The 27,616-nt window shown below is 45.5% G+C and overlaps 1 protein-coding gene across 5 annotated transcripts in view; it reads left to right on the top strand.

Moving 5' to 3' along the window:
* LOC118784633 (chondroitin sulfate proteoglycan 5-like) overlaps positions 1-27,170 on the top strand; it is a 29,707-nt gene extending 2,537 nt beyond the window's left edge. The window contains exons 2-6 of one of the 5 annotated variants that reach the window (XM_036538965.1): positions 8,212-9,097; positions 16,417-16,605; positions 20,180-20,258; positions 22,521-22,577; positions 26,752-27,170. In XM_036538965.1, the coding sequence (XP_036394858.1) occupies positions 8,212-9,097; positions 16,417-16,605; positions 20,180-20,258; positions 22,521-22,577; positions 26,752-26,922 (1,382 nt within the window). In that variant the 3' untranslated portion in view covers positions 26,923-27,170. Of the gene's footprint in view, positions 1-8,211; positions 9,098-16,416; positions 16,606-20,179; positions 20,337-22,520; positions 22,578-26,751 lie in introns of all 5 variants that reach the window. The other 4 variants (XM_036538967.1, XM_036538964.1, XM_036538966.1 and 1 more) reach the window with 4 other exon arrangements.
* The last annotated feature ends 446 nt before the right edge of the window (positions 27,171-27,616 follow it).

Below are 27,616 nucleotides of genomic sequence, written 5' to 3'. Positions count from 1 at the left end.
GGCCATTGACCACACCCATAAATATACCTAACATTCATAAAGCCCCGCTTACCCTTGGTGGGTAGTATTAATCTGTGGTCAAATCCTTTTCCCCAGCCCTATATTTAAACAGTTGGTGTGATGATTGATATTACCCCTGCATTAGCGCAACATGCCATTGATACTGTGTGCCATCTGTGTTTCCACCAGTTCAAAGGTCATGCACATCACCTTCTGTCATTGCTGTTTGTGCATTACTTGCCTTCATTCTGTTCTGTGCTCTGCATGTGTGCAGGAATGCCAGAATAATGGGGGTTTTTTTGCTGCAAAGGAATAGCTTTCTTTGTAAGGACATTTCATCATAACAAAATGCAGTATAACAAACAATTCTAATTGTGCCTCAGTGTTTAGCTTTAAAAATACTGGAATGATGCATGCAGCATCAGTGTGCTTTCCAACTCAAGGAGTCAGGTGCTCTAATCACTACACCGCTCTTCCACCTTTTGGTCATATCCGCAAGAACTTCATTTAGCTGGTGAAGCTTGTATCACTGAAATGCATCTGACTCAGTGTCACAGTTGATGAGATGCCATGCTTCTACTCTAAAAGACCAGATTCTACGGTCATTTGAGCCTGAATCTCCTTTAAACCTCTCAAGCTTTGGCATAAATCTGTTAAATACAAGCTGTATACACTTTACCAGTATCTATTTTTAGGCAGTACATGTGATTGAAACCCTATTACCTCATTGACTGATAATCCTTTCAAATGAATTCATTTTTCACGTCCTTCAAAATAATTTTTGACCATGTCTGAATGAATTTCATCGCAAGGCCCACGTTTCATAGCAACAGACAGTTGCCTCACTTACAAGGCCTGGACCTTTCAGCTATGAGTTAGGAATCACGACTACTTTCCAGAGGGACGACCTGGTTGTAAGTCCACTTTGATTCACAATAAAACACTGTCTGTTTTGGAGAAGTATGTGAGTTTTATATGTTACATATTTACATTACATACTGAAAGCATCTGCAGATGTTAATTCAGGTGCCCTTGATTTTTAAAAAAATGTTAAGGAGAGACCTTTATCCAGGGGGATTTGTATTGTAAATGTATGTGTTGGCCACTTACCCAGCTGCATATTTATTGAGACAATTTGAGATAAATGCTTTCCTTAAGAGTACAACACAGTTTCTACCTGAGATGTGAATGTGCAATTTTCTGGTCAAATCTGATTCCCAGTCTGTGTCTGCTTACTGCCTTCCTCTCCTTCCTCCATTCTACAGTCCACATTCATGGGGCTAAAACTCTTCATCGGGTTACATCACAGTAACAAACAACAGTCGATGTGTTATTCTTATTAAAATTCCGTAACGGCCTCCGTCTGCCAAAGAAAATTACCACTGTTAGCTACATGTTTCAGAGGAAAAACAAAAGACAGATAATAAGATTATGGACGACTGAATTAATTTGGTCTATGCCACACTTTTTCCACATGGATGCCTCTGCGGGCTTTAAAGAGTTTATCTAATCCTCAAATACAGATTTTCCATTCGACTAATCAATTAGATAAACAGGCGAGAGGTGGCGGGTAAACATGCATGTGGGCCTGGAGGTGCTGAGCGGCACCTCTGTTCACCTGTGACCCCAGAATCGTAACCCTTTAGAGGCAGACGGATGCAGGAGAGGCCCTGAATGAAGCTGAGTGGGTGAACAGCAGAACAGAGGGCTAAGTCCCAGTGCAGGAGTAGCCATCACTTGCTTTCAGTCAAACTAGCCAAAAGGGTTATCGTCAATGTTTGCTTTTTTAATGTGTTTTCCAAATGTTCCAACTGAAGCAAGACTGGCTGGTTCAGATGGGGTCTTTATGGACCCTTCATTGTTCTGTCTGACTTTTGCTTTTATCAATGTGGTGGAGTGCACAATAAAATCTCAAACACAGGGCCTGTATCTTTAACAGATGATATCATCTGAATGTGATGAGTGGGTAAAATACTCTTTGACCATTTTTGGTACCGAGGTGTTGGCTGGAAGCCAGGGTGTTCGGAAAAGGCTGAGGCTGTACCCCTCTTTAAAAATGCCACATCCTCTGAAGTTTGTTGATGTGACTGTGCAGCTTTTGGAGGGAGAACCTGTCCACTCCTCAGTCCTGAGTCTGTTCTGGTCTGGTGCATTAACCCAGCCCAGTTCAGTCTCTCTGTGCAGCATATCATGCGACATAGTGCCTTTTGGTTAGCAGTGCTGCGCTGATGCCTACACAGCAAGAGCTAGACCGTTCCCATGGCAACGCATCCCACCTCCATTCCACCACCTGTTGAGTGGCGAAGTGGGAGGATATGTGCCAGGGATAGGAACATGGTGGGTGGAAATCAATGCAAGAGAGCAGCAGAATAATTCTAAATGTGGATTTATGCATTAACGGTTAAATCTAGATATGAATTTCAATTGTGGCATTTGCAAAAGCAAAAAAAAAAAAAAGATCTATGGCATACACCATATGATGGAGGATAAATCTGTTGCTTTGGATTGGTCTGCATGTGCGTGCATGAGTCTTTATGTGTCAGTAATTAAGTGCACATCTGGATGCGTGTGAGAGTAAGCTTGTTAAAGGTTTTTGTATTCCAATGTCTAATGGTAGGGTGATCGGATATTTCTCTGTCTCTCTTTATGCAAGGGTTAATAGATCTAGACGTTCTGATCACTTCCACTTCTCCCTGTTCAACCAGAGACTTGCTAATCCTTCTCACCCTGTTACCCCGAAGCACGGACACAATGCGCTTCTTCTGCAGATCAGGGCCACTAGCTGTTGGTTTCTGGCCAGCCTCTGTTGGGCTCCTTAGTGCCTGCTTTTAGTGCATCTGTTCTCTGTGTCATGGATGGAAGCATTGGAGCAGCGTTCATGACTGCACATCCCTACCGGGAGAGGGGCCATTGTGCAATGCTTGAAGCCCATCCCACATTTCCCTTGGATCTGATCCACCTTTCCGAACCAGGAAGTGTTTGCTTTGCAAATGTGTGATGCTCTGAAAGTTCAGTGTGGGGTTTATTAAACCTCCTTGGCTTGGCATGTCTGCTGTTATGGTTTCTAGAATTCTCACAGCGGTTACCATATGATCTGGTCATAGTGCTTCATTAAGTGACCCCCATTTTGGAAATTTTGTAAACCACAATAGAAACAATGGCAGGGCAGTTGTTTTCTCTTTTTCAGCAGACATAAACAAATTTTGCAGCTGAAATGAACCGAGTGAGGTTTCATAAGCTCATGTGACAGGGGCCCTAGAGTGAGCATTTAGACACCAAGATTTAACTCACACAGAAAAATTCAGACTCTGGTCACAATCCCCAAACCCAGAGGATCACCAGGGCATCCCATTTTGCTCAGGGCATCTGGCAGTAATACCTGAAAGCAACTTGCCAAAGTGCATTAGTGTCTATGGCTGATCCTAAGGGCAATCAGTGAGCCCCAGGAAAGGGGAGGGTGAATGGGGGAATATGTATTCAAAGATCTAGGTCCCAAGGGGTCAACCATCCCAATGGTGAGAGGGCAAAGATCCCTGGGTTAGGGGGTGCAAAGAAGGTCCCTGCCAGGTTTATATAACAGTACTTGGCAATGACGAGTCATCCTCATTACGTTCTCCCAGATCCACCAAGATGGGCTTGGCACAACCCTCAGCCGTTGGTGTGCCCCCCCCCCCCCAGTTCTGCCCTCAGGCACTGAGAGGACTGTGGGAGGACTGTGGTGTCTGTCCAGGCAATGCTTCCGTAACGATGTCCTTTTATCTGATGAGGGGACAAAGTCCCTTTCTTCTTTTTGACTGTGCCTCGTCCCATCTGCAAGTCCACAGAGACGTTTCACTGTGGAACCATGGGAAACTGCGAACTAGCTGAGGCAGTCGGAGCCAACGAGCACATTCTGCTGAGCCACCACCATGATATCAGGATTATTACTCTGGGTATGGCCCGGCATGACCCTGCTGCCTTGTGGCCAGTGGTGCGTTATGAGATATTGTCACTCGAGGCGGTGCCTCATATGAGAGCGCACAAATACAGAAGGACCTTATTGACCAGATGCTTAACAGAAGTTTACAAATGTTGAAAAGTGACTCCTCTGTCATGGTCCTGCAATAAAATCATGGTTGCTCCCCTTAAATTATTAGCTCTGTTACCCATAATTCATTGGCTGCACACCACTCTGGATGCAGCATAATCAGATACTGTAAGTCTTTGTGACTGCTGCTCAGTATTAAAACAGGTCAGACTGAAAATTTGCCTCATTTAAAAAGAATAAATGTGTTTCAAGATAGAGATAAATGCTGGTGTTTTTAAATGCCACCCTATTGTCAATTACATTCATATTTTTTCATTTTGCAGATGCTTATGTCCAAAGCAACTTACAAAGCCATTATGGCAAACAATGTCAGTGCGGATGACAATGGGTAACCATTGGCAACAAAATGGAGACGAGAGTAACATTCTACCTAAAATGTCAGTAAAATGTTCAGATAAGGACCATCATACTCATTGAAGCAAGTTATCTTTTTACCCTTTCATGTACTCCAATGAGATTTTCATTTTTATTTGTTCATTGTTTCTGTAGAACAGAGCCATGTCTTCATTCAGTCAGGGGTCTAAAAATCTATAACACACCATTTCCAGGTTATGTGTGTAGCAGATCAAATGGATTGTTCAAATAGATCCCCAAATAGCTTGAGGCCTTTCCATTTCTCCTCTACTTCATGCTGTTCTGTGTTGCTCATTTTGCCTAAACCTCCACCTGTACCCATTAACAAAGACATTGTCTCCCATACTAAACTGCTGACATCTGAAGTGCAAGTGCATGCTGAAGCTATATTTAAGGTGGAACGTTCAGTTGCCTGTAGCCAGAATGAAGAGGATATTGCAGTTTTTTTTCATGTTTTAAATTAAGAAATTCCCTTTAATTTTATTTTAAACTTGGTAAAATGCTATTTGTGAAACAGCAGAATCAGCCAATTGAGAATTTTGGTAATAATGTTAACTAAATCCAGGGCCGGAATCTGTGTCTTCTTTTAATGTTTAACCAACTATAAATTGTATGATATGATATGCATTATCTGTGGCTCCACCATAATCATCAAATTCTCGGTTTGGACCTTGCTACTACTGCACAAGAACTAGACAAGGTTTGTTAAGGAAAAACTAGCAGGGGACAAATGTAGAAGTCATTGCTAACAGCAAAAGGGCCACAGTCATTAAAATGCCCAACTCGTGAGATGAAAGAGCTTCCTTTCCAAATTGCACAAACTAGCAATTATATTATATTATATTATATTATATTATATTATATTATAACATAATGTAGACTATTTTTCAATTTTCATTAAGGTGCTTTTTGCAAGAACCTGAGTGAGATGATTACAATAAGTGATATGTCTCAGTTTCATTCATGTTTTTTAGGCAGTTTGAAAATTTTTGTGCTGATTGATTTCCATTCTGTTGGAAAGCAGTACAAACTAACTTATAAAGACAAGCACTGCTTTCCTTTCAGAAACCACTGTTGGTCTTGGTTACACTTTTTATGGCAAGAATGGCTATGGCTAAAGTAGAGAGGTTTGCTTTAATTATTTTTATTCCATAAAAAGTCCCTATTTAGTAACAGTCATTTGATATAGAATAATGGAGCAGTTAAAAGCTGTGAATCAGTTTCATTTCATCTGTAGTGAGCGGAATCATGTCAAAGGGGAAGTGTTTTAATTAAAATAAACATCTAAACGTATTTCTATGTGCTTGTGTGAGGTAGAGGTAGAGAGAGAGAGAGAGAGAGAGTGAGAGAGAGAGAGCACATTTCTGTCAGACTGCTTGCTGAAGCAGGAAACTGAATTCCACTCACACTAATTGATGTAGGCTTGATCCATGTGGATGGTGCATGGATAAGGGTTGGAAATTCATGCTGCTGTATGCACACAAGGTGACATTTGTTCTCTGTGTAGCTGACAGGAGTACACATCATTCAAAGCAAAGTGCTTTGGTCAAAAGACCGAACTTATTGCGTGAGTAAAGTTATGGCTCTTTTCCAAAAAAAGGCCCCTCTTTGTCTGGTGAAAGAGATCTTATATTTAACACATTCTGCTAAAACCAGACCAGGATTAAACAACAGTGTAAATGTTTAGTACACGCTTCTTGTTTCTACCCGGTGCAAAACCAATTTACAAATTTTTTGGTCCGTTTTGGTCAAATGTTAGTTTTAATCAAAGCAGAATACCTGTGAGGTCACAAACCTTTATTACTGCATGCAGGATCAACATTATACCTGACTGTATATCCGGATACATTTTTTAACCATATGATGATGATAAGGAACAAAAACAGGTTGATCGAAAGTGACTGACCTTTACAGGGGCCGTAGAGTCAAATGAGTCACAAGCTCCTACCCATTTCTTTCCCTACGCGAAACAGCTCACCGCTGGCTAAAATACTGTAATTTAAAAGCATTTTGATACAAAAGATTAGCTGTTACTGTGGCAACTGCAGCAGGTTCTTTTCCAACCCCAGAGCTACATTAATATAAACAACTGCTAAATAATTCATAAAAGACAAGCCACAAACAAATTTGCATTAACTAGAGGGATAAGACATTGGATCAATAACTTATATAAACTGAAGATGGAAGGTCATTGTTAATTATATCATATCAAAGCAGAGAATTGTTCTGCGCTGAGAGTATCAGGTCACGATAAGACTGTGTTCAAAACAGATCCTTTGGAACCTTAGTCAGATTCACGAGGAGGCGAGTTACAAACTAGCGTGTCTGATTGTTAACTAATGAAAGGCATGACTATGTATTTTGGTCGGCCTTGGTTTTGGCAGGAGCAGAGCGGTAGAACTGATATCTTTTGCAGCTGCAGAGTGAGCATGGCTGGTAGATGGATTAACCAAGATATGACCCAATTTTTTTCATAAAAGGTTGCATTTCTCCAGTTCCCTATGAAATAGTCAAAGAAGTCTCCCTGGAGAAAGGCATTCACATATATACATCCAGCACGTGTGCACTGGTCTTTGGCACATTCCTCCTTGTAAAAGCCACGTCACAATACATTGTGCTGCTGGTGACTGTCATTTCTGTCTATTTCACTGCACAATGTGTTTATTTTGTGAATTCATTTACCTCCAATGAAAAAAAAATACTAATTCATCATTAAATAGAGCTTAGGTTGATACTTATTGTTATGCCACCTCTTTTAAGATTATGAATAATTCAGTTTTCTGTTTTGTTAACAAAAACAGTGGATTTTGAATTTGGTTTACCCAAAACCTTTCACATATTCCAGGAGTCGTTTCCCTGATCTGTATATGACATCACTGCCGACACCATATCTGTGCAACATTGCTGTAATGTTTTGCAAAATGTACCAGGGAGAAGATTATGGTAGAGTGAACAAAAGACACATTCTCTTCTCTCTCTTCTTATTGAGTCATCATTACACAACATGACAGATTTAGGCCTTTTTAACTGAGTTTTGAAAAAATGCAGTCGGAGTGTCTGACCCTGGTGTGAGTCCGTGACTGTATGTCCGTGTGTCTGTCTGTCATTCAGAGGCTATGAATGAGGCAGAAACATGGGCAGATGCTCACCTGTCTGAAGACGGTGAAAGATCCATCCCCAGTGGTCACTCTGAAGCCTGCTGCGATCCCCCAGTCCCTTAGCCTTAAATCCTAATCCTAATCCCAGCCTGTGGAGTACATTAGTAAATCGTTACGCATAATCCCCGGATTGAGCAGAGCTTTGGAAAGAAATCAGGAGCCACACATGGGTGCACATAATTGACCAGGGACAAAGGGAGATTGGATTGCTTTCTTTGTTTCTGTTTTCTGTCTTATTTTCTTATTTCTTTTTGTTTTTGTGTTGGGCAATGATTGTGTTATGTTGTTGTGAGGTTTGCGAATTTGAAGCCTGGATAGGACACTGCCATTTCACTAAGGGGCGGGGGGAACAAACAATCCACCTGTCAAAAGGGGTAAAAACTGAGTTACATTTGCAATTACTCTGGTTCAGGTAATCACGTAATAACAGTAAAGCATATTGTGATTAAATCACCCTTTAGTTGTCAGTTTTGTAGAGACTAGGCATCTGCAAAAAATTGAGGCAGTTATTCTCTCTGTGTGCTCGAGGCAATCAAATCTCTTCTCTTGTGCTGAGAGGCATGATGGGAAATAAGATCCTATGGTGACCAGGATTTGTGTTTTTGCTCATAGGGAACTCCTTGGGGGCCAACATCACGGAGTCAGAGAACAACGTGAACATGTCCTCGCTGTCTAACAGGGAGGAGGAGCAGACAGCTGGGGTCATGGGGTCAGCCAGCCCTGTTTTCATGACCCTGAGGGCCATCAGGAAGCCCAGAGGTGGTGAGGAGCTGGGCAGTGGCATGCTGGGAGAAGGCATCCCCTCACCCACCGGGAGCAAGAGCCCGGAGATCAGCCCGGATTCAGCGGAGAAAGACCACCTCCTGGAGGTGGGCTCTGAGGGCGTGGGCGCCAGCCTGCCCACCCCGCCGGCGCCCCATGAAGCGGCTGATGTGCATCTGGATTTCAAGGGCGAGAAGGACCAGCTGTCACACACCGACCCGCCCTGGCAGAGCGTCAGCGTGTTTGACCTGGACCGCCAGCCACCCAGTCCCACCCCTGCCTTGCCCCCCTCCCAGCCCGACGTCCTGACCGTTGACTTCTTCGACCCTGCCTCACGCCGCCGGTACCTAGACCCCTCTGTGGACCCCGCCGCCCACGAGCTGCAAGGACGCAACCCCACCTCCTTGGAGCTGCCCGACGGCTACGATTACACCACCAACTATGAGGACAGCTACTCCACCACCGAGAACCAGTACACCACCACTGACATGCTGGACGAGAGCACCCCCACGCCCTTCGACATGCGGTCCTCTGATGACATGCTGCCCAGTGGGGGGGCTGAGGACGAAGAACCCCCCCCTGCCCCGGGGGTGGTGGACGCCACCAACGGGTCGGACTGTCGCCAGGGCTACGTGCGGCACAATGCCACCTGCCGCTCTCTCTGTGACATCCTCCCAAGCTACTGCTTCAACGGTGGCCAGTGCTACCTAGTGGAGGGGACAGGAGTCTTCTGCAGGTAAGAGCATCTAGGCTGAAAGAGCCTCCTCCCTCAATAGAAGCATGCATCACAAAAACACAATAGCATATCAGATTATACCTCCTCCCCTAAATATCCAGCAAAAATGCTCAAGGGCATGTTGCCATTGTACAGTAAATAATTGCCATTTACTTTAATGGGCAGAGGCTAATGTGAAAAAAAAAGGTCTGCAAAAAAGTTTGCTTCCTTTTTCTACCACAACAAGTACAGGAAAAGAGTTAAATGGGGAGGTGCCCTACACTGACAGACATTAGCCAAGCTCTGGTTTCCTCTCCCATTCCTGGTGATTTAATGCACTTTATGAGGAAAGTTTTTTTCTGCTCTGCCAAGTCATTTTAGGAGGCTCATGTCCTTTACAAGACCTGCGATTCGGCTGCTAAAGTGACCGGCAGCCTTTATGACCCATCACGCTTCTGAAAGGATCCAGTTTCCTGTGCTTAAAACACAGTTTGTTTTGGATAAACTCTGTTTTCACGTCTTTTAAGCTCTGGATGAGCTCATTGCTTATTTCTGAAAGTCGTTACGGGGGGAATTGAGGTCAGATCGCTTTCCATCAGCACACCATCACGCTGGACACCGCACTCTGAGCCTCCTCAGCCAAAACAAAGGCAAACACAAACAGCTGCAGAAACCGGGGAGATCAAGCCTTTCAGCTGTCATGGCGGCCGTGCAGTAGGACCGTAAAGAGGTCACGGTGAAACAGACACGCCGGGCTTAGTATGACCGACTGAATATTTTCAGCCTGGTGGATTGAGGATTAAGGAGGAGTGGCAGGGTGGGGGCTCTGTCCATATGGTCTATGCTCTCTAAAGACCGAGCTATCAGCCTTGCTTAATGCTCCTCATAGAGAGCGCGGCCCTTTGGCTTTTAGGAATCAGGGATGGCTCACTGAATATGTGGATGTGGAAAAGCCCTTGGGACAGTCTTGTGTTATGTCACTTCTTCAGCAACATTCGACTTAATTGGAACATGCATATGTGCCAGCACTCAAATCTACTGAGATCATCACTTTTATGGCAGACCTATATGACGATGATGGTGGGAAATAGGTATGGAGTGGGTAGGTATGAAGTATAGGGAAGATGGTGCTTAGAGAGAATATGTGCAAGGAGGGACACAAAGACAGACTCTAGGTTAAGTTACATACTCTGCCTCTAAAATCCAAAGACCACTTACCAAACACTAATCCTAACCGTAATCCTGGCCATTTTGTGGAAAAAAAAATTTTAAAAAGCTGACATTGAATCAGGGTAAGTGTTTGGGGCAGGATCTAAATGGAATCCCATTGCAAAATGATGTAATCATTTAAGCCAGCATGGTGTACATGAGCATTTTGACTCGCCTGACCTGGCCAAAAGAGGGTACAGAGTTAATGAGACTACATTTCCATTGGATATAAAGCCAAGAAAAGAAATCCACAATCCTGAGTGTAGCTATTGCACCGAGTGTGTGTAGAAAGAGGTCCGATGCCCTGAGCCAGCTTCAGGGGTAACTAAGGAAGAGCTCACAGTCATGTAATAAGATATGAGTACTAAGTTGGCAGGCAGCAAGTATTTGAGAATCATAGCAGAATTATGCTCCATGTGCATAGGTATTGTCCTCTTTTACTGTTCCAAGGGTCATACCACTGATGGGAAAAACATTCCTTACTTAGAATGCACCTTGGTCATGTAATATTTTACCAAAGACTCTTGGATCACTGCCTGAATTTAAGATCTTATTTGCTTAGTTGTATTATTCTGTCTTGTGTTTACCAGATGCCAAAGGGTGCTACTGCTAAACATGATGCTGGTAAACCACGTCTCTTCTTAGGTTCTTTGGTTCCATGTTTCCAGTCAGTGTCTAGACGTTTTCAGGTCTTCCTGAAGTGCATGTGAATTTCTGGTCGGTGGAGGATAGTAGGATGAATCTGGTCATACCACGGCGGGTGAAAGTAGGTCAGAGATGTGCTGGACAGCTGTATTCTAGGAGGGCTTGTTTACTAATGGCTGTTCTGAATAGCTGGATTCATTCACAACAGCAATTTGATTATGGAATGATGAATGTATGAGCTGTAGTCTTTTCATAGCTCTTTCTCCTTCTCACACATTCTCCATCGCTATCTTTCCCTGAATCTCTCTCTTCATTTCTCTCTTTCTTGTCTGAGTTTCTCTCCCTCATCTGCTCACTCTGTCCTCCCCTCCTCCCTGCTGTCACTCTCAATCTCTTTCCTTTCTCTCCTTTTTCTTGCTCTCTCCCAATTTTTCCCCTCTCCCTCTTTGCCTCTGTCTTGTCTCTTTCTCCTGTTTCAGTCCTCCCTCCTCCTCTCCCCCTCTGACTCTGCGATGTTTACAGAAACGCAGTCCTTGTAGAAGTACTCAGTTGGACACTAAAACAGCAGATGCTTACAGTCAACTGAAGAAAAACTACACAAAACAGAGCATCTGCAAGAGGATGTTAAGAATGCATAGTGAATATGCATAAATCTTAAAGTGTTGCACGTCACATGGTCACCTGTGTTCCAGATGTCTATGTACTTGTATGTGTGTGTGTGTGTGCTCATGTGTGCAGGCATGTATGTGTGTGTGTGCATGTGAGTGTGTGTGTGTGTGTGCGTGTGTGTGCGTGTGTGTGTGTGTGTGTGTGTGTGTGCATGTGTGCGTGCAAGGGATTGAAGCGCTCATTGCCATTCTGTGTGACAGGGTTTGGTAGAGTCACACAACTTAGTGGCCAGGCTTTATTGACGTTACGCTAATGGGTTTGAGCTCTGCAGGACCAACATCAATCAAATGACCTTAAACACCTACAAAAATGCAACCCTCGTGTCCTTGCTGTCCACTTTTAATACGCAGTTTGTGCCATGTACCTTCACATGCTGTGAAATTCCAGTCCTGTTATCTGCATGGTGATGACTTCTTTCTGTCTGTTCTAATACTTTCCTATTGCATTAAAATCACTGAAAGGGAGATGTGAAAACCAAAAGCTTCAAGCTGGTTTTGGATATAAAAGTAGTGAAGACGTGTGGGTTGAACAAAGACAAGGAGTCTGAGGAGACAGAATGAGAGTGACTCAGAGCTTCCCAGATCTGTCAGTATGGAAACATATTAGAGTCAGCCAGGATGTGTGTGTGTGTGTGTGTTGTGTGTGTGTGTGTGTGTGAGAGAGTGAGTGAGAGGGAGTACACATGTAGAAATCACAGACAGCTTGTTGTAGTTAAGAGGAGACGAGACCTGTTCGACACTGGGATACTGTGACTCCCCACCTGTGACTCCCTCCATCTGGCAGCATTCCTGCCTCAGCCACAACGGCAGCCCTGGGCCGCACAACCCTAGTGCATTAAGCATTTCATTAATATCATATTAATGCTGCTCTATAGCGTCTTACATACCAACACATCACACAGTGCTATGTAAGATTCCATGCACCAGCGCATCACACAGTGTTATATGGTAATGCCAACATACTGTATCTTGTTATGCTGGTTGGGTGATTTTAGCTGTTGATGCCTGCTGCAGACCCTTATAACTCTGGCGCCCTCTATTCATCTAACAGGAGAAGGGTCAGGACACTGTATGTAAAGCAATGTCCCTAAAACAGGCGGAGGGTCCCTCAGCCTGATGTCAGGAGCATTTATCTATATGTATTGATAGGGCAACTATACTGTGTTTGTGGTATGGAGTAGGTATCTCTTGGTCTGTTAATCTGAGATATGTTGTGAAAGAGCAGGAGGACGTCTTTAACCTAGCTCTTAATCCAGTAAATTCAGCTCATAAACTCAGGAATCTTATGCCCCTATCCAAACGTGGTGGGTTGTCCAGGCAAGGGGGAACCCCTCCTGGTGATCCCAGAGATGTCCTACGCCCGCCTGGGGGCCTCTAAGGAATTTGTTACAATCATTATCACAGAAAACCAAATCAAGTAAATATTGAAAAGATTTGGTCGACCTGTGTCATGCATCTCTACCTAGATTTAGCAAAAGTTGTGTAATCACCCCTGTATGTTTGTCAGTTTGTCAGTTTGTGTGTCTGATACTGTAAAAGCTCCAGATGGATTTGGATTACATTTGTTGAAATGGTTTCCAGTGGGACAAGGAAAAAATATTTGATTATAGGCCTGACACAGGAGAACAGAGCACTTCTTTAAAATCTTTTCCTCTGCAGGGGCTTTGTCTGTCTCTCCTCGCAGTGATACACCTGTTATACCAGGCTTTACTACCTCTTAATATCCAAATTTATCCAGAATTCTTTTTTCCTTTTCCTAGGAACATTTTCCCTATATGGAGGCACTCCCAGAAAAGATATCTATCCCCATCACAATGCACTTAGTCCAGTTCCATTTTTTGTGAAGTGCAAGCGCTAGATGGGACAGAATGTTGAGGATGATTTTGGATTACAACTGCTATCTCTTTGGAAAGCCCATGGTCAGTGTGCATTGTAATTGGTTGACCCATGGTCAATGTGCAGTGTGATTGGCTAACCCATATTCAGTGTGCAGAGTGATTTGTTGGCCCATAGGCAGTGTGCAATGTGATTGGTTGGCCCATGGGAAGTGTGTGGTGTGATTGTCTTGCTCATAGTTAGTATGCAGTGCCATTGGTTAGCCAATGCTGTGGTACAAGGTGTGGAGGTTGTGGGTCTGCTATGTATGACAGAGAGAGAGAAGGAGGGGTAGCAGGAGAAAGGAAAAGAGAAAGACAGCAGCGGAGAAAGGGAGGGAGCGGCAGGTCCCTCCCTAGAGAGCAGTGTGTGATGGAATGATATAGCAGTGCTGCCCTGCTACTTCCACTGCTGCTACTGGTCAGAGCTGGCTCAGCTGGACACACACACACACACACACACACACACACACACACACACACACACACACACACACGCACATGCACGCATACATACACACTCAGCCTTGACAGGACCATCTGTCTTGGCTGTGGCTCCAGCCCCAGACCAGGACTGTCATCTGTAGGTGGGGTTAACTGCCATGGTTCACCCTGTTGCTGACAAACCACACCCTTGGCTCCACCTCCTTGTCTGGCAGCCACAGCGGAGTGGCAGGAGAACAAGGCAGAGATTGGAGCAAGACAGAGTCCTCCAGGTACTGGGGGGGGGCATGGGCAAAGTGCTCATACCCTCATACCCTCATACCCTCTGTAGGCTTGTTACATATTTAAGTAGTGCAGAGGATATGATTTTTTGTAAGGTCAAGGTATGAAGTAGTTACAAGCCCGGTGTTACACTTTAATTATTTATTACCAGCCCTGAATCGCCATAAGAGACTGCTGTCCTATCCAGCCCTGTGTGGCTGCTTTTCTGCATACTCTCCTTCTCCCTGCAAACATATCTATGAACTCCATTTTTGTATCTGGTCACTGCACTATCCACTAAATGCACTGTGTCACAATCACATCTATGACGAAGAAGTCAGTGTCATCACTGAGCTTGTCTGGCTGTTGTTCTTAAGTGTCATGAAACTCTGGTGTGTCTCACACCCATTTGTGAAGCTCCATCCTACCCTCATCGTACTGTCTCCGACACTGCTGGGACACCACCACCCATCAGGTCATGAGGCACAGAAACACACACATGCATATACCCATACACATACACTCAAACACACATAAACAGTACAATCAGATACACAGATGTGTCTTAAACACAACATGTCAAAAAAAAAAAAAACAATCTCCAGACGGCAGCTCACACACTTAGGCTAAACTGAAGGCGGTTATATTGTGTCTGTATTGTGCATGGGGAATGCTGGGAAATGTGTGTCACACTCACAAAAATTCTCTGTGAGGAGAAAATGAGCCTGTTTTCTCTAAGACAGATGACAGCAGACAACTCCCTGGCAGATCTGTGAGTCCAGACAAAGTCTGGTCTTCCCAGTGTAGCAGAGAGACACAGGAAGAAGGAGACTTGGAATTTTAAACACGTCTGTGAGCGTGACCCCTCTGCCTCCATCACTAGCTCTGTCACTTCCATCTCCTGGGAGTTTAGGCTGCTTCTGACAACATGCCAAGACCGGTCCCTCCATCACCCCCACCTGGCACCAACATTCAAAGAGCCGTAGTGTATGTGTGTGTGTGTGTGTGTATCTGCCTGTGTGTGCCTGTGTGTGTGTGTGTGTGTGTGTGTGTGTATGTGTGTCAGGGGGTGGGGGGGGCAGGTGTCAGAGAGACCATGCCCTATTTAAATTGTTTTATAAACTCTAATTACAAACATGTTTTTTTTTCTGCAATGGCAGGGGGCGGAATGGAGGTTTGAGGAATGGGACATGGGGGTGGGGGTCCATCTGGGGGAATTCAGAGCTTAGCTGACCCAGTCTCCCACAGAGATCTATTGGTTAGAACATATACCACCCAAGCATTGCCACTTTGTGATTCTGCCAGCACAGTATGTGGTGTGTGTGTCTGTGTGTGTGCGCGCACGTGTTTGAATGTGTCTGTTGGAGTCTGGAAATGGACATCTCAATTGTGACAGCAAGCTTTGGCAGGTGAGTGTTGGCCCCATGCTTATTCTTGTGTCTGCCTCCCACGCAAAGCCCGGTTGCTTTTAGCCACGGGCCTCGAGGCAGCAGACAAATCCATCTGGTGTTGATTTGGATGGTTTGACCTTGGTGGGCACTGTTTGGGGACTATGATGAGAACAATTCCATCGAGCTCCTTTCGCAAGCTTTGTGCTTTTACCTTACCTTAACTCTGAAAATGAGGAACAGTTGGAGTGTGCAGTCCTGGTGCTGGCAGTTACCTGTCCAGGACAATTTACTTACTGCTTGGATTTAGTTTTACTGTGTAATTGCCTCCTTCCTCGTACTGAGAATGTTGGTTACCTAAGACCTTACATTTCTCACTGTCAGTGTCTCAGGTGAAATGCAGTCACAGTTGCCAGTGTTGTGTTTGTGAGGGGAAAGCACTGACAATGTGACAGATTAGCCTATTAACCTTCTGTCTCTCCTCTTCCACCTCTCTTCACCTCTCCTTGCTCATTTTTTATTTTTCCCTGGTCACCTTTTGTATCCTCTCACTCTGTCTTTCATTTATCTGCTCTTGTCATCTTTCTTTCTGTCTCCCTCTTTCTCTCACCCGTTTACTTTCTCACAACCCTCTTCCTGTCCTTTCTCGTGTTCTTCCCTCCTCATCCCTTTCTCCTTCCTATCTCTTTTCTCTTGTTCCGCTCTCATCCTCTCCCTCTAACCTCCTCCCCCCTCGCCCCTCCCTTCTCCTCCATCTCTCTCTCTTCCTTTTCCACTTTTTCCTCCCATCTTTTCTCCCCATCCTCTCTCATCTTCCCCTCTTTCCCCTCTCCTCCCACGTCTCTCCACAGGTGTAACGTGCAGGACTACATCTGGCACAAGGGTTCCCGATGCGAGTCAGTGATCACGGAGTTCCAGGTGATGTGCATCGCCATCGGAGCGGCCGCCCTCATGGTGCTGCTGCTCTTCATGGTCATCGTCTGCTTTGCCAAGAAGCTGCACCTGCTCAAGACCGAGAACAGCAAGCTGCGCAAGCGCAGGTGAGAGACAGCAGGGGGTGCAAGAGAGCATAAGAGGGAGAGACAGAGAGCGAGAGACAGACTGAGAGGTAGAGACAGAGAGGAAAAATAGAGAGACAGATAGGCAAGGCTGACAGGCAGAAAGGAAATGCTGACAGAGATACAGAAAGAGAAAGAGGAGAATAACATTGGAAGGAACAATAAAGACAGAGGAAGTGATATGGGGGAAAAGCAAGGTTAACAAAGAATGAATGCTGAAGAACAGAGGAGTGGAATGAGGTAAATGGAGAATGTTGTAGTGATTGTGATATGACTCTGTAAGTGTGTGTGTGTGTGTGTGTGTGTGTGTGTATGGAAGCCCTGCAGCCCTATGAGAACGTGTCAGATGATAAAGGTGATGATGATGATGGAGGGAGGAGGAATACGCAATCCCATGATGCAGCATATCTCTCAGAACAGTGATGTCATCAACCTCAGCTGAAAGTAGGGCAGTGTGATGGGTTGGGATGATTGGGGGGGGCAGTTGACCTACATACAGCTGTGCAATCCCAGGGGGGTGTAGGGCGGGGGCAGGGTTTACAGGCGGGATTTAAACAGACAGTGCAAGAAACACTGCCAGAGCCTGATGAAAGGGGAAAAAAAGAGAGAAAGTAAGTGGAAAAGTATTAGTGGGCTGGGCTGTTCCACACAGAACAGGCTGATAGCACACTTTAGTACATATTATTCTTGACATTTTGCTTGCTGAAACCACCACTGTTTATAAAAAATACCCCTGCAAGCTCACTTCCAATTTAGCAATCTCTGGTGGTGCAGGGACATTGCAGATAATGCTGCATCTTCTGCACATTTAGTCTGTTAGGCAGGAGGAGAGTGTGGTGGAGAAGGACACGTGAACTGAACAGGAAGGGGGTGGGGGGCGAGGAGGAAAAGAGGAGAAACAGGAGAGAGCTTCAGCTGAGTGAACAACACAGCATGACACCAGGAGAGGGCTTGTGTGTGTGTGTGTGTGTGTGTGTGTGTGTGTGTGTGTGTGTGTGTGTTCTGAATGTGAACAGAGCCTGCTGACGAGGAGGTTGAATACATTGGCCGCCCACTGCTCCATCTGCTGTGGATAATTGCAGCCGGCTGCGTAGTCCAGACGCAGGAACCGCTGTTTGAGAGAGCTGAAAGGAGCGCAATTACTGCCTTTCACATTTCACATCAGCCAGAGAGAGAGAGGGAAAGAGAGGGAGGGAGCAAGAGAGAAAGAGGGAGAGAGGAAGAGGAAGAGGTACACAGTGAAAGATGGGGATGGAAAGGGAAGGAACGAGAGCAAGGGAGAGGGAGATGGAGAGGGAGAGAGCAAGAGGAAATCAAAAGCGAGACAGAGAAAGGGGGAGAGAGAGAAAGATGGAGAGAGAGAAACAGCAGGAGAGCAGGAGTGAGAGAGGGAAAAGGAAGCAGAGAGAAAAAGGCTATGGAAGCTGTTCTTGATGTGTATTGTTTTACAACCCCCTCCAGAAACTTGCTGCTCTTTGCACAAATCTGTGTGTGTGTGTCTGTGTCTGTGTGTGTGCCTGTGTGTGTGCGCCTGTGTTTGTGTGGTGGAGGGTAATACTTTATCAATGTCAGCAGCAGGTATGAATGCAGCTGTGAGCTCTGTGCATGCTTTGGGTTTTAGTCATAGAGGAGGAAAGGGCAGGTTGAAAACTGCAGTGACAGAGGACGCTTGCCTTACTCAGAGCTGTCAGAGCGTAGTTAATGAAAATGCCTTGCTGAAATCCTCACCTGCCAAAAAATGACAAAATACATGCATTTTATACAGCTAGATGGTCTGCCTTCAAATCAGTGCTTTATTAGTATTCCAAGACATTAGTTCTCTATACATATGGTAAGAAGCATATAGTTCCTCCACCTGCAACACAGCACTATAGAGGCCCAGACCTTGGTCATATAGCATCTGTAACCAGTTTACATGTATTTCACAATCAGGCTGAGAACAATAACTGTACAAGATGGAAACAGCGATCTATGCTTTGCTAGCGTCAGATAATGTTACTTCTGCTAACACACTGGTCAGTTGATTTCTCTCAATTATTCCACATCTGCCCCCTCCTCTGAATGATCTTTTATTGAATTAGCACTAATTACTTTGATGCATTTCACTGTTGAAACACCAGTATGTAAAAATTGCTCTGAGAGCGATCCCAGTCATTATTGTCATCATCTGAGGTTATGGATGTGGTGTGACCAGCTTTTTTTTTTTCATTTTGAATTACTGAACATGTTTCTGTTATTATAGTTACTGCTGTCCTCTTGGTTCTGAGAGGGGCTGAGGTTTCAGTGGTGCTTTGGTAATATGAAGCCACACCATGTGCAATCCAGCCTCTATTAAATTAGTCACAAGTACAAACACCCTGCTCCTCTTAGCCCTTAGGGGGTTGTAAGATTGGTCTTTTCAAGTGTCCCTCTCTGCTACCTCACCCACACACCCCCCCATAGAGAGGAGAGAAGGGTGCGGAGGGGCTAATTGGCAGGCATTCTCTCTGCTTGTTAGAGCAGCTTTGATTAGCCAATCATGCCGATGATTAAATATTTATCTTTGAGCCGCACTGATTTTATCAGCGTGGAGTGATAGCACTGCAAAGGGGAGGAGCGGGGAGAGGCCGAAGGGATTCAGATGGGGGGCAGGGGGAAAACGTATGCCATAAACCAGCACTGTAATCACAACACAGCGCTCAAGCAACGGCTCCATTCGGCAGATCCATTTTTAATGAGGGCAGAGAGTAGGAAAAGACACATCTCTTGGGCCCTGATCCAGCCCCGGTGTTCAATTAATGAACTGGTCACCCCTACAGATACGTCCAGTAGGATTAGCTCAACAGCCTGCAGTGCTGGGACAGCTGTCTGCAGCGTAGGCCATGCAGGCAGGGTGTTCTGAAGTGCTCTGGGACATTTCGGTAATGGTGGAAAGGGGGGTGACATTTGTTTGAGAGTAATGAGAGTAACTTGAGGATGTGGTTCCTCCTCCGCAGACTCAAGGCCTGCCACGTTGCATCACAGAGGAGCCTAGCGTGTCTGTCTGTGTGTCTGTGAACCAAAGTCCCAGATTTGCACTAACGCTTTTGTCTTGCTTTTTTCTCTCCCTTTCTCTTCCTCTCCCTTTTTCTGCCATCCCGTGTCCTCCCTACCCCTCTGTTCTTACCCCTTCTACCCTCGTCTCCTGCCGTTCTGCTCTTCCCCATCCTTATTTCCAACTGTCTTTTCCCTCTTTATCTTAATACTTCGTCTTGTTTAATTCTCTCCTGTCCCTCTGTCCCTTTGCCTTCTATCTTTCATACATCTCACGCTTTCTTACTGCCCTCTTTTTCAATGAATATCTCTTATGCTGTTTCCCCTTTTTCTTCTGCAACACACCTGTGCTGTTTCTACTTCTCCTCCTCCTCCTGCCCTTGTCTCCTCCTCTTGTCTCGCTCCATCCCCACTGGATCTTCATGCTCTCTTTTTCTGTCCTTCTCTACAACCGCTCCCGCCTCTTTCACTTTCCTTTCCTTGACTTCACCTCTTCTCCACCTCTTCTCCCCCTCTTTGGCCCCTCCCCTTTCCTTCCCCACAGCAGTAAGTACCGCCCTCCCTCGGAGCAGCACAATGATAATTTCTCTCTGTCCACCATCGCTGAGGGCTCCCACCCAAATGTAAGGAAACTTTGCGACACCCCACCTACCCTTCCTCATGCGCGTGCTTTGGCTTACTATGATAACATTATCTGTCAGGTAACGTGCCTCTCGTCTCCTATCTCTCTCTCCCCTTCCTGCATGGATGTGAGTGTCACCATGGTGGGTGGAGGAGGGGTTCTCTCTGTGGGATAGGCTGGCATCCCATACCAGACTGCTGTTACCATTGCAACAACACACATGCCAGCAGGCCTGGATACAGAAGCACACCATGGAATAACCCATGGAGATGGAAGCGCAGAATATGCAGCAAGATGCACTTCTGACATATCACTGTAAATTTCAGTGGTTGTTTCCACATTGGTTTGTTTTTATGGATCTGCATGTGCTCACACTTGAAGATGACCAGTATGTAAACTATTGTGGCATCATAACAGTGTACCAGAGTCACTCCAGCAAAGCCCATGTATATTCCAGCATAGTCTGTATACCTCCATTCGAACAGTCTTGTCCAAACGGATTCCTGGACTGACAGCTCCTTCTTAAAGTCAGCCCGTTCTGTTATCGACCTGTCTCATTGCAGTGGGTTTATGGCTGCAGCTTATTTGGCTTTTTCCCCGAATGACTCTTTCCTGCAGCAGCTCTGTGGCACACATCCTGTCCTTCCTAAAGTGATACCAAGCCTCTGTGGGATTCTGCCTACCTACTGTAGACTAAGAAGCAGCCGCCTATATGAGGAGATACAGTGTTCCTCTTTGTGGATGAAGTCCAGCATGCCCTCCATGGGGATACTTTAATGAAAAACCTATTGACTCTGCTGAAGAGGATCAATACAATGGCAGACACTGGCACAACCCCAGCCAACACATTCTGTAATAAGAGCGGGCTGAGACTGAAGATAGTGCCCAAGAACGGATGTACCCTCTGTGTGCATTACTGGGGCAACCTCACCATCAGCCAGCCTGACTCTGAGAGAACCCCCTCTCCCCTTCTGCTCCTCTCTTTATTCTCACCTTTGCATCGTTCTGTCACTGCATGCGTGACTGCTCGCATGTGCCCCTAGTGGCCATGCGAGGTGCTGCAGCTTGTTTGTCGCACTGCTGCTATGCCTGTCCGTTTCTCACGTTTATCCTGGTTCACGGTTGGGTGGGGCTGGGATGGGTAGGAGTGTGGTGGAGTTGGGTTGGTTTTGAAGGAAGTGGGTGGGAGTGGGCTGGAGGGTCACTTTGTGAAAAAAGGTAAAGTAAAGGGTAAGATCCAGGGGTCCGGCTGGTCAGGATAAACATCTGAGATGCAACTCGCTCCCTGCGAGGGGCGTGAGAGAGCTTCCACACTCTAACACACAGCAGCATGGGTCGCTATAGAGCAGTTGTAGAACTAACACAGATGTAGTTTTTTTATGTGATTGGAGACTCCTGCTAGGTCAGGCATTACCTGTTGGGAAGCCGACTGAGTCAGTACTCTCGCTGAAAGCACAGGAGAGAAGGAGAGAGATGCACTGCCTTCTGCATGGCTGTTCAGCTTGGTCCTTATGATACCAGGCTACACGCATGATATCACATCCTTTTTAATATTCCTGAACACTTGGATCCCTGTTTGTAGCATTTACATCACAGCACAGCCTTTCCTGTTTAATAGAGTAGAGTCCTCAAATCTCTCTGTTGTCTCAGGATTGTAAGCTGTGAGGGTCACAGTGGACACAGTCACTCAATGCAGACACTGTCACCAGAGCATCATCACCAATAACCTCATGCCGCTTTAACCACAGTTAAAACAAACTTCACTCATCCCATTACACCATTAAGTTTTAACACAGACAGTGGCTGTGTTCATTGTATCAGCATTTAAAGCAAACCCCTACCTCAGCGCAGGGCATTATTAACTGGGCAAAGTCAGCATACAGCACCTGAATCCTTGATGGACAGCACTTTGTCAAGCTGCTCCATGCAAGGATACAGATAAACCTTCAAAGCAACCGCGGTATTCACAGTCAGAAAGCAGACCTCCCTGCTCAGGTGGTTTGAGTATTAATGTTCAGCTGACAACAGGAGTAAGCCCACTAAGTAAAAGGGTCAACAGAAGTGCCTGAAAGTGGGAGGTGCGATAGCTATGTCACTGCAGCTGCCACGGCTAGCAGTCAGCAAGTTTTCGGTGGTGGAGCTGGTGAGCCCCTGCCTCCTTTTTGTGGTGCTCCTGCACCGCCATCTCTCTCTTTCTCTTTGTCTGAATAAGAATGTTTTTATCTCTGAGGACCGTAACCCTCTCCCAACCCCCCCCTCCCAGAAAACCATGAGCAGATACACGTGGGAGTGTAAGACCAAAGAGGAGCCCGAGTGTGAGGTAAGCCAGGTCCACCCCCGCGTCACCCGCCCCCCCTCGCATCATCGGGCGGCTTTGTCCATCGTACTGTAACCCTGCTGATCAATTCCGACCCCAAGGACCAACACGCAAATTCCCGGCGCAACCCCCCTCCCCAGCAACCCATCTTACGCAAAATCAGAACTCCCCTGCTGTGCAGTGCTGTGGTCCATTTCTGGCTTACTGGCTGGGGGTGGAATCTGTTTCACCCCCACATAATCAGTTAAAGGCCTGACATATAATTTGTTAAATTAGTTTACAGGAACTAGTTCATAAAAAAGATTATATATGTGAGACACCTATTTTGTTAGCGTTTCACACCAGTTTCATAACAGATACACATCTACAGTATAAGGTTAATTAATTAACTCAAGGGCACTTTTTAGAAAATGAATGCTACACTTTCTTAGAGAAGGAGTGTTGAGTGCTGCAAGCGTGCCTATGACACTTTCCATCTAGATTCACAACTTTGCTGCCAGTGATGACGTACAGCTTTTCTACATGAAAAGGTGCTTCAGTCCTGAGCAATGCAGGCTGACCTCGAAGTGTTCAGAGCTCTGACATTGATGATCTGTTAGTTCAAAACGGAGCGTCGGTCTGGACACTGAAAAAGCCTCGCGAGTGAATGAAGTGCAGGCATTGAACCTGGGGGGGGGGGGGGGGGGGGGGGTTGGTTTTATAACCATCACTGGGTTTGGGAAAACCACTGGGTTTCGGAACCCCAGTTGTCCAAGCCCTTCTGAAGGAGCAACTCATGCTGATTGCCACAGATCTGTACGTTATTGGTAGCGGAGTGAAACCACCTCATCAGCCTATAGATGCCTCCTCCCAGTTCTCTCATATGCCACAACCTTGATATGTCTCTCTGGAAAGGAATCAGCCTGTACATAATAATGCACAACACACAGGTTTCAACCTAGTTTTGTTCATGCTGTAGTCATGTAAATAGACAATAGAGTCAGTACTGAACTGCAGGCAGAGGAAGTATTATTATTATCCTCTGCCGCATGGCTGGTTAGGATCCTTACCTCTCCTGAAAATGACTTCAGTTACTGCTGTAACTTTGCCATTCAGCGTCTGCTCTGTTTAGTCCCTCAGCTGAGGACCTCACTTGCTGTTGGACAGGGGAAAGCACGCATGCCACAGCATTCATTCTGCCCTGAGGGGGGAGTGGCCATTGGCTAGCGCACGGGAGAATAGGGGGAGCCTGGTGTGAACTGCGCATGGACTCCCATGACTCACCAGGATTTTTGGGAAAGCGGGAGTGTCAACACACTGTGCCAGATGCGAGCTGTTAGTGCAGCTGCGGAAGATGTCAGTGCCCATTCTTGTGGGCCTGTTACTCTTCCTGCCGGGAGGAAGGTGATGAAACCAGTGGACGACATGCATCATAAATCTACAGGGCATAGTGCAATCCAGAGCTGATGTTTTTTTTGTAGATCGCAGCTACCAAATCATTGCCTGTATTGAACTGGCAGTTTATTACGCTGTTAGCTTTTGTATCTTGAGCTCAAACTGCAGTGTGAAACATTCAATGGACCACACCATTGTGCAACGGGGTCAGTGTCTGTTTTCCTGAACTCTCATGTATTGCTTTGCAAATTAAGATGTAAGACTAAATATAAGTGATTAACTACATATGATATCTAAGACATTACATTACTTTGTGGAAGTTCAGTGCATAAAAAAAGCCCCTCTTCTTGGATGAAGTTGACATTCTCCTTGTCCCTCCTGTCCAGTCCTGGTTTGTGGGCTGTGCTGTGCCGTGCTGAGCCATGCTGTCCCGTGTTGTGCCAGGGATCAGTGAATCCCTCTGCGTATCAAACTCTGACACCGTCCACGCTGTCCAGTTCCGTTGTCTTAGTGTTCTTCTGCCACGCCCTCGTGCCATCCATCCATCCAGCATGCACATACACACACACACAGGCACACACACACACACACACACGCACACATTTGTGCTTGGTGACAAACTCTTACACTGTCTCATAGTATTTAAAAATGCAAGCACGTGCAGATATAATGTTGCTGCTATTTAACTTTGAAGTGTGATGAAAAACTTATAACCCATTTCAGGGAAAACTCTGCCAGCTCTGGCTGTCATGACTATGGTGTTTAATTAAGGGACAAGAGGTCCAATCTAACTTTCAGCAGTTCTTGGAACCTTACATTGACAGTCATTCATTGTGATTACATTACATGACTGCACTGGTCCCAGCCAATTAGGATACAACAATACAAAATTTTCTTAGCTCCTTATATTTGGCACATAGCATCCAATTTCAATTAACAAATTAAAGGATAGTCAAAGAGTTTTGCTATCTCCATCTGAGAGCATCAAGCGAAAGGGAAGGGAGCAGCTGCAGTCAATCTTTCAAAGTGTTAACTGAAGATTTTGTTTCCACACACAACTTGAGAGAGGGCAAGGAATAGCTTTTTTAAGCATCAGTCTTACTCTCCAATATACACATTGGTTTAGTTTACAAAGGAGCCCTGCCTGCTCTGTAACTATAAATTGTCAGTAACTGATACTTCGTGGATATCATTTGAGTCAATACATTTGACTGTGGATACTTGTATTTCACCATACTGTATACAATACCTGAACCTTGTAGGTCTACCGTGAAATTGCTGTTATTGTAAAAATGGAACGGCATGTAACAGTCCCAATAAGAGCTGTCACCAGCTATTTTCACCCTGAAAAGGGGAGGACACAGAAACACATACATTTGTCACCTCCCGCCTCAGTGCCCCTTGATATGACTGTGCCATTGAAAGTAAAAGTCCATCCCCCTCCACTCCCACTGTGATGGCCCAGTGCAACACGCTGAAACGCGCATTTTCCAGTTTCATGCCGACGGAGGGAAAGAAGCTCCGTATCCTGTAAACACGGAGGTCGGTTACACCCACGTCATGCCAGAGGTCACAATCTAACTCGCCGGCAAATTGGGGTAAATCCACTCACGTCGACTTCGTTTTTTTCAAAAGGAAACAAATGGCCCATTAATGCAACTGTTGCAAACCTGCAGGTGTCCTGTCCTGTCCTGTACTGTGTGGATTCCATTGATCTCCCTCTTCGAGTGAGAGCGATTTGCATATGATGAGGGTGCTGCAGCTTGCTGCATCGGGAATAAGTATCAAATGGATACACTTGGGATGTCAGATATGCATTGTGGCTACCGGAAGAGAGAATTCAAGGAGAAACTACTTCCTTTCCATGCAATAATAGGTTTAACAGGAAGGGGGTGGGGGTGGGAGGGTAAGGGGGTAATGAGAGGAACCATAGTGAAGAAATGCACTCTGATTCCTTACTCTCAACCCAAAAGAGTAATTCATTGTCAAATGATTTGAAAAATTGTTTCTCAAAGTGTTTTTTCCTCTTATCATTACAGCTCTTATGAGGGTATCTGCAATAATAATTGGTGGTACTGTACTGTGATGGAATTACTGTAAAGCAGTGTTAGGCAGCATTGCAAGGCTATTCTTACTCCCATGGAAGCATTGAACAGAGCAGCGGGGTCAGATCAGGCAGGGGGCTGTAACGGGCCACCTGGAGGGCTGTGTGTTGATGGGGGGGATTTTGCATGTGTGCATGTGTGTTTGCCTGGGGCTGGGGGGGTGTCCAGATGCAGCTCCCTGATCTCTGTCCGTCTGCTCTCACACACCCCAGAGTAATCAGAGATCACACAGATTAAGCTAATCAAATTATGACTGTGTGTAGAGTTTAACACTATGACAAAGGAAGGATTGGTCATATATCTTGTGAATGCAAATCATATACATACTGCAGATTTCACAAGCCTGGTTAGTTATGTACAACTGACTGGTATATGTAGGAGGTTATTTTTTATTCTAGGCCAGGCTCAATGTCTCAAGACATGCATCCTGAATAGTTATTTGTAGTGTGTAACACTCTACTTTAACTATCCACAATACGAAGTTATACCCTGTTCATTATGAAGCATGTAAATAATAAAGCATAAGATAATTACACGTGTAATGAATACCATATTAATTTTTATTCTATGATCACAATTTATTAGTGGCTCAATGATAAAGTGCCATGGGGCATTATCTGAGAGGTAGTTGATATAGAGCCTGTGATCAGGGTGGGGGGGGGTTTCAGCGGAGGGCTAATGGGGGTGTCGTTCCGCAGGACGATCCTAATGCCCAGAACAAGCTGGAGGACCCCGTGAAGTCCCCCCCGCCTAAGGAGGACGAGCCCCTGAACATCCAGAACTCGCTCACCCCCAAACATGAGAACAACAAGGCGGCGTGCGAGGAGAATTCCTCGGAGGTAAACTCGCTGCAGAACAACATGATGTAGTACCGCACCCCACCACACGCCGGCGCCACCGCCCCAGTCCCCCCCGTGCCCTTCGCTGCCGTCACCGCCACCGCCAGAAACTCGAGATAACCGCCCCCCCTTGCACCCACTCACGTCCTGCCCCGGTCCGCGTGCCCCTAGCCCCGTGTCACCGTCCCACCACACCCCCCCAGCCAGGCTCAGATACCCTGCCCTGCCTTACTGAATAACGGCATGCGTTGGTGTATTTTGTACAAAAGAAAACGATTTATGGGAAAAAAAAACGATGTTACAAAAAAAAGCTACTGAGAGGTTTTGATGTTTGTTTGACTAATACAGTGAGTATGTATAAATATATGAAAAAAAATGCTTGGATTGATATAAAAAAAACACAATGTGTCTTCGTTTTCATTGATGTGATTTCTAATCCTTTGATGTATTTGAGTTTTTTTTTTTGTACTTTTTGGGAATACGGAATACAAACGAAAACAAAAAATCAGACAGTTGTTGAAATAAACCTTTTTAACATTACAAACGTAGTCCCTGTGTGTTCCTGGTCTGTGCTGTCCCTCTTTCCCTCTCTCTCTCAATCTTGTAGTCCCTATGGTTTTGAGCCCGCAGCTCTGCATGGCTTTGACACATTTGCTGCCCCCTGAAAACGCACACTCACAAACACACATGTTCGCCAAAGGCCAGTTCACACACAGCTGCAGCA

Source organism: Megalops cyprinoides, chromosome 10 (genome assembly GCF_013368585.1).
Source record: "Megalops cyprinoides isolate fMegCyp1 chromosome 10, fMegCyp1.pri, whole genome shotgun sequence".
Taxonomy (NCBI): Eukaryota; Metazoa; Chordata; class Actinopteri; order Elopiformes; family Megalopidae; genus Megalops; species Megalops cyprinoides.
The sequence above is the reverse complement of the archived record's forward strand: the minus strand, read 5'-3'. Positions and strand labels throughout refer to the sequence as shown.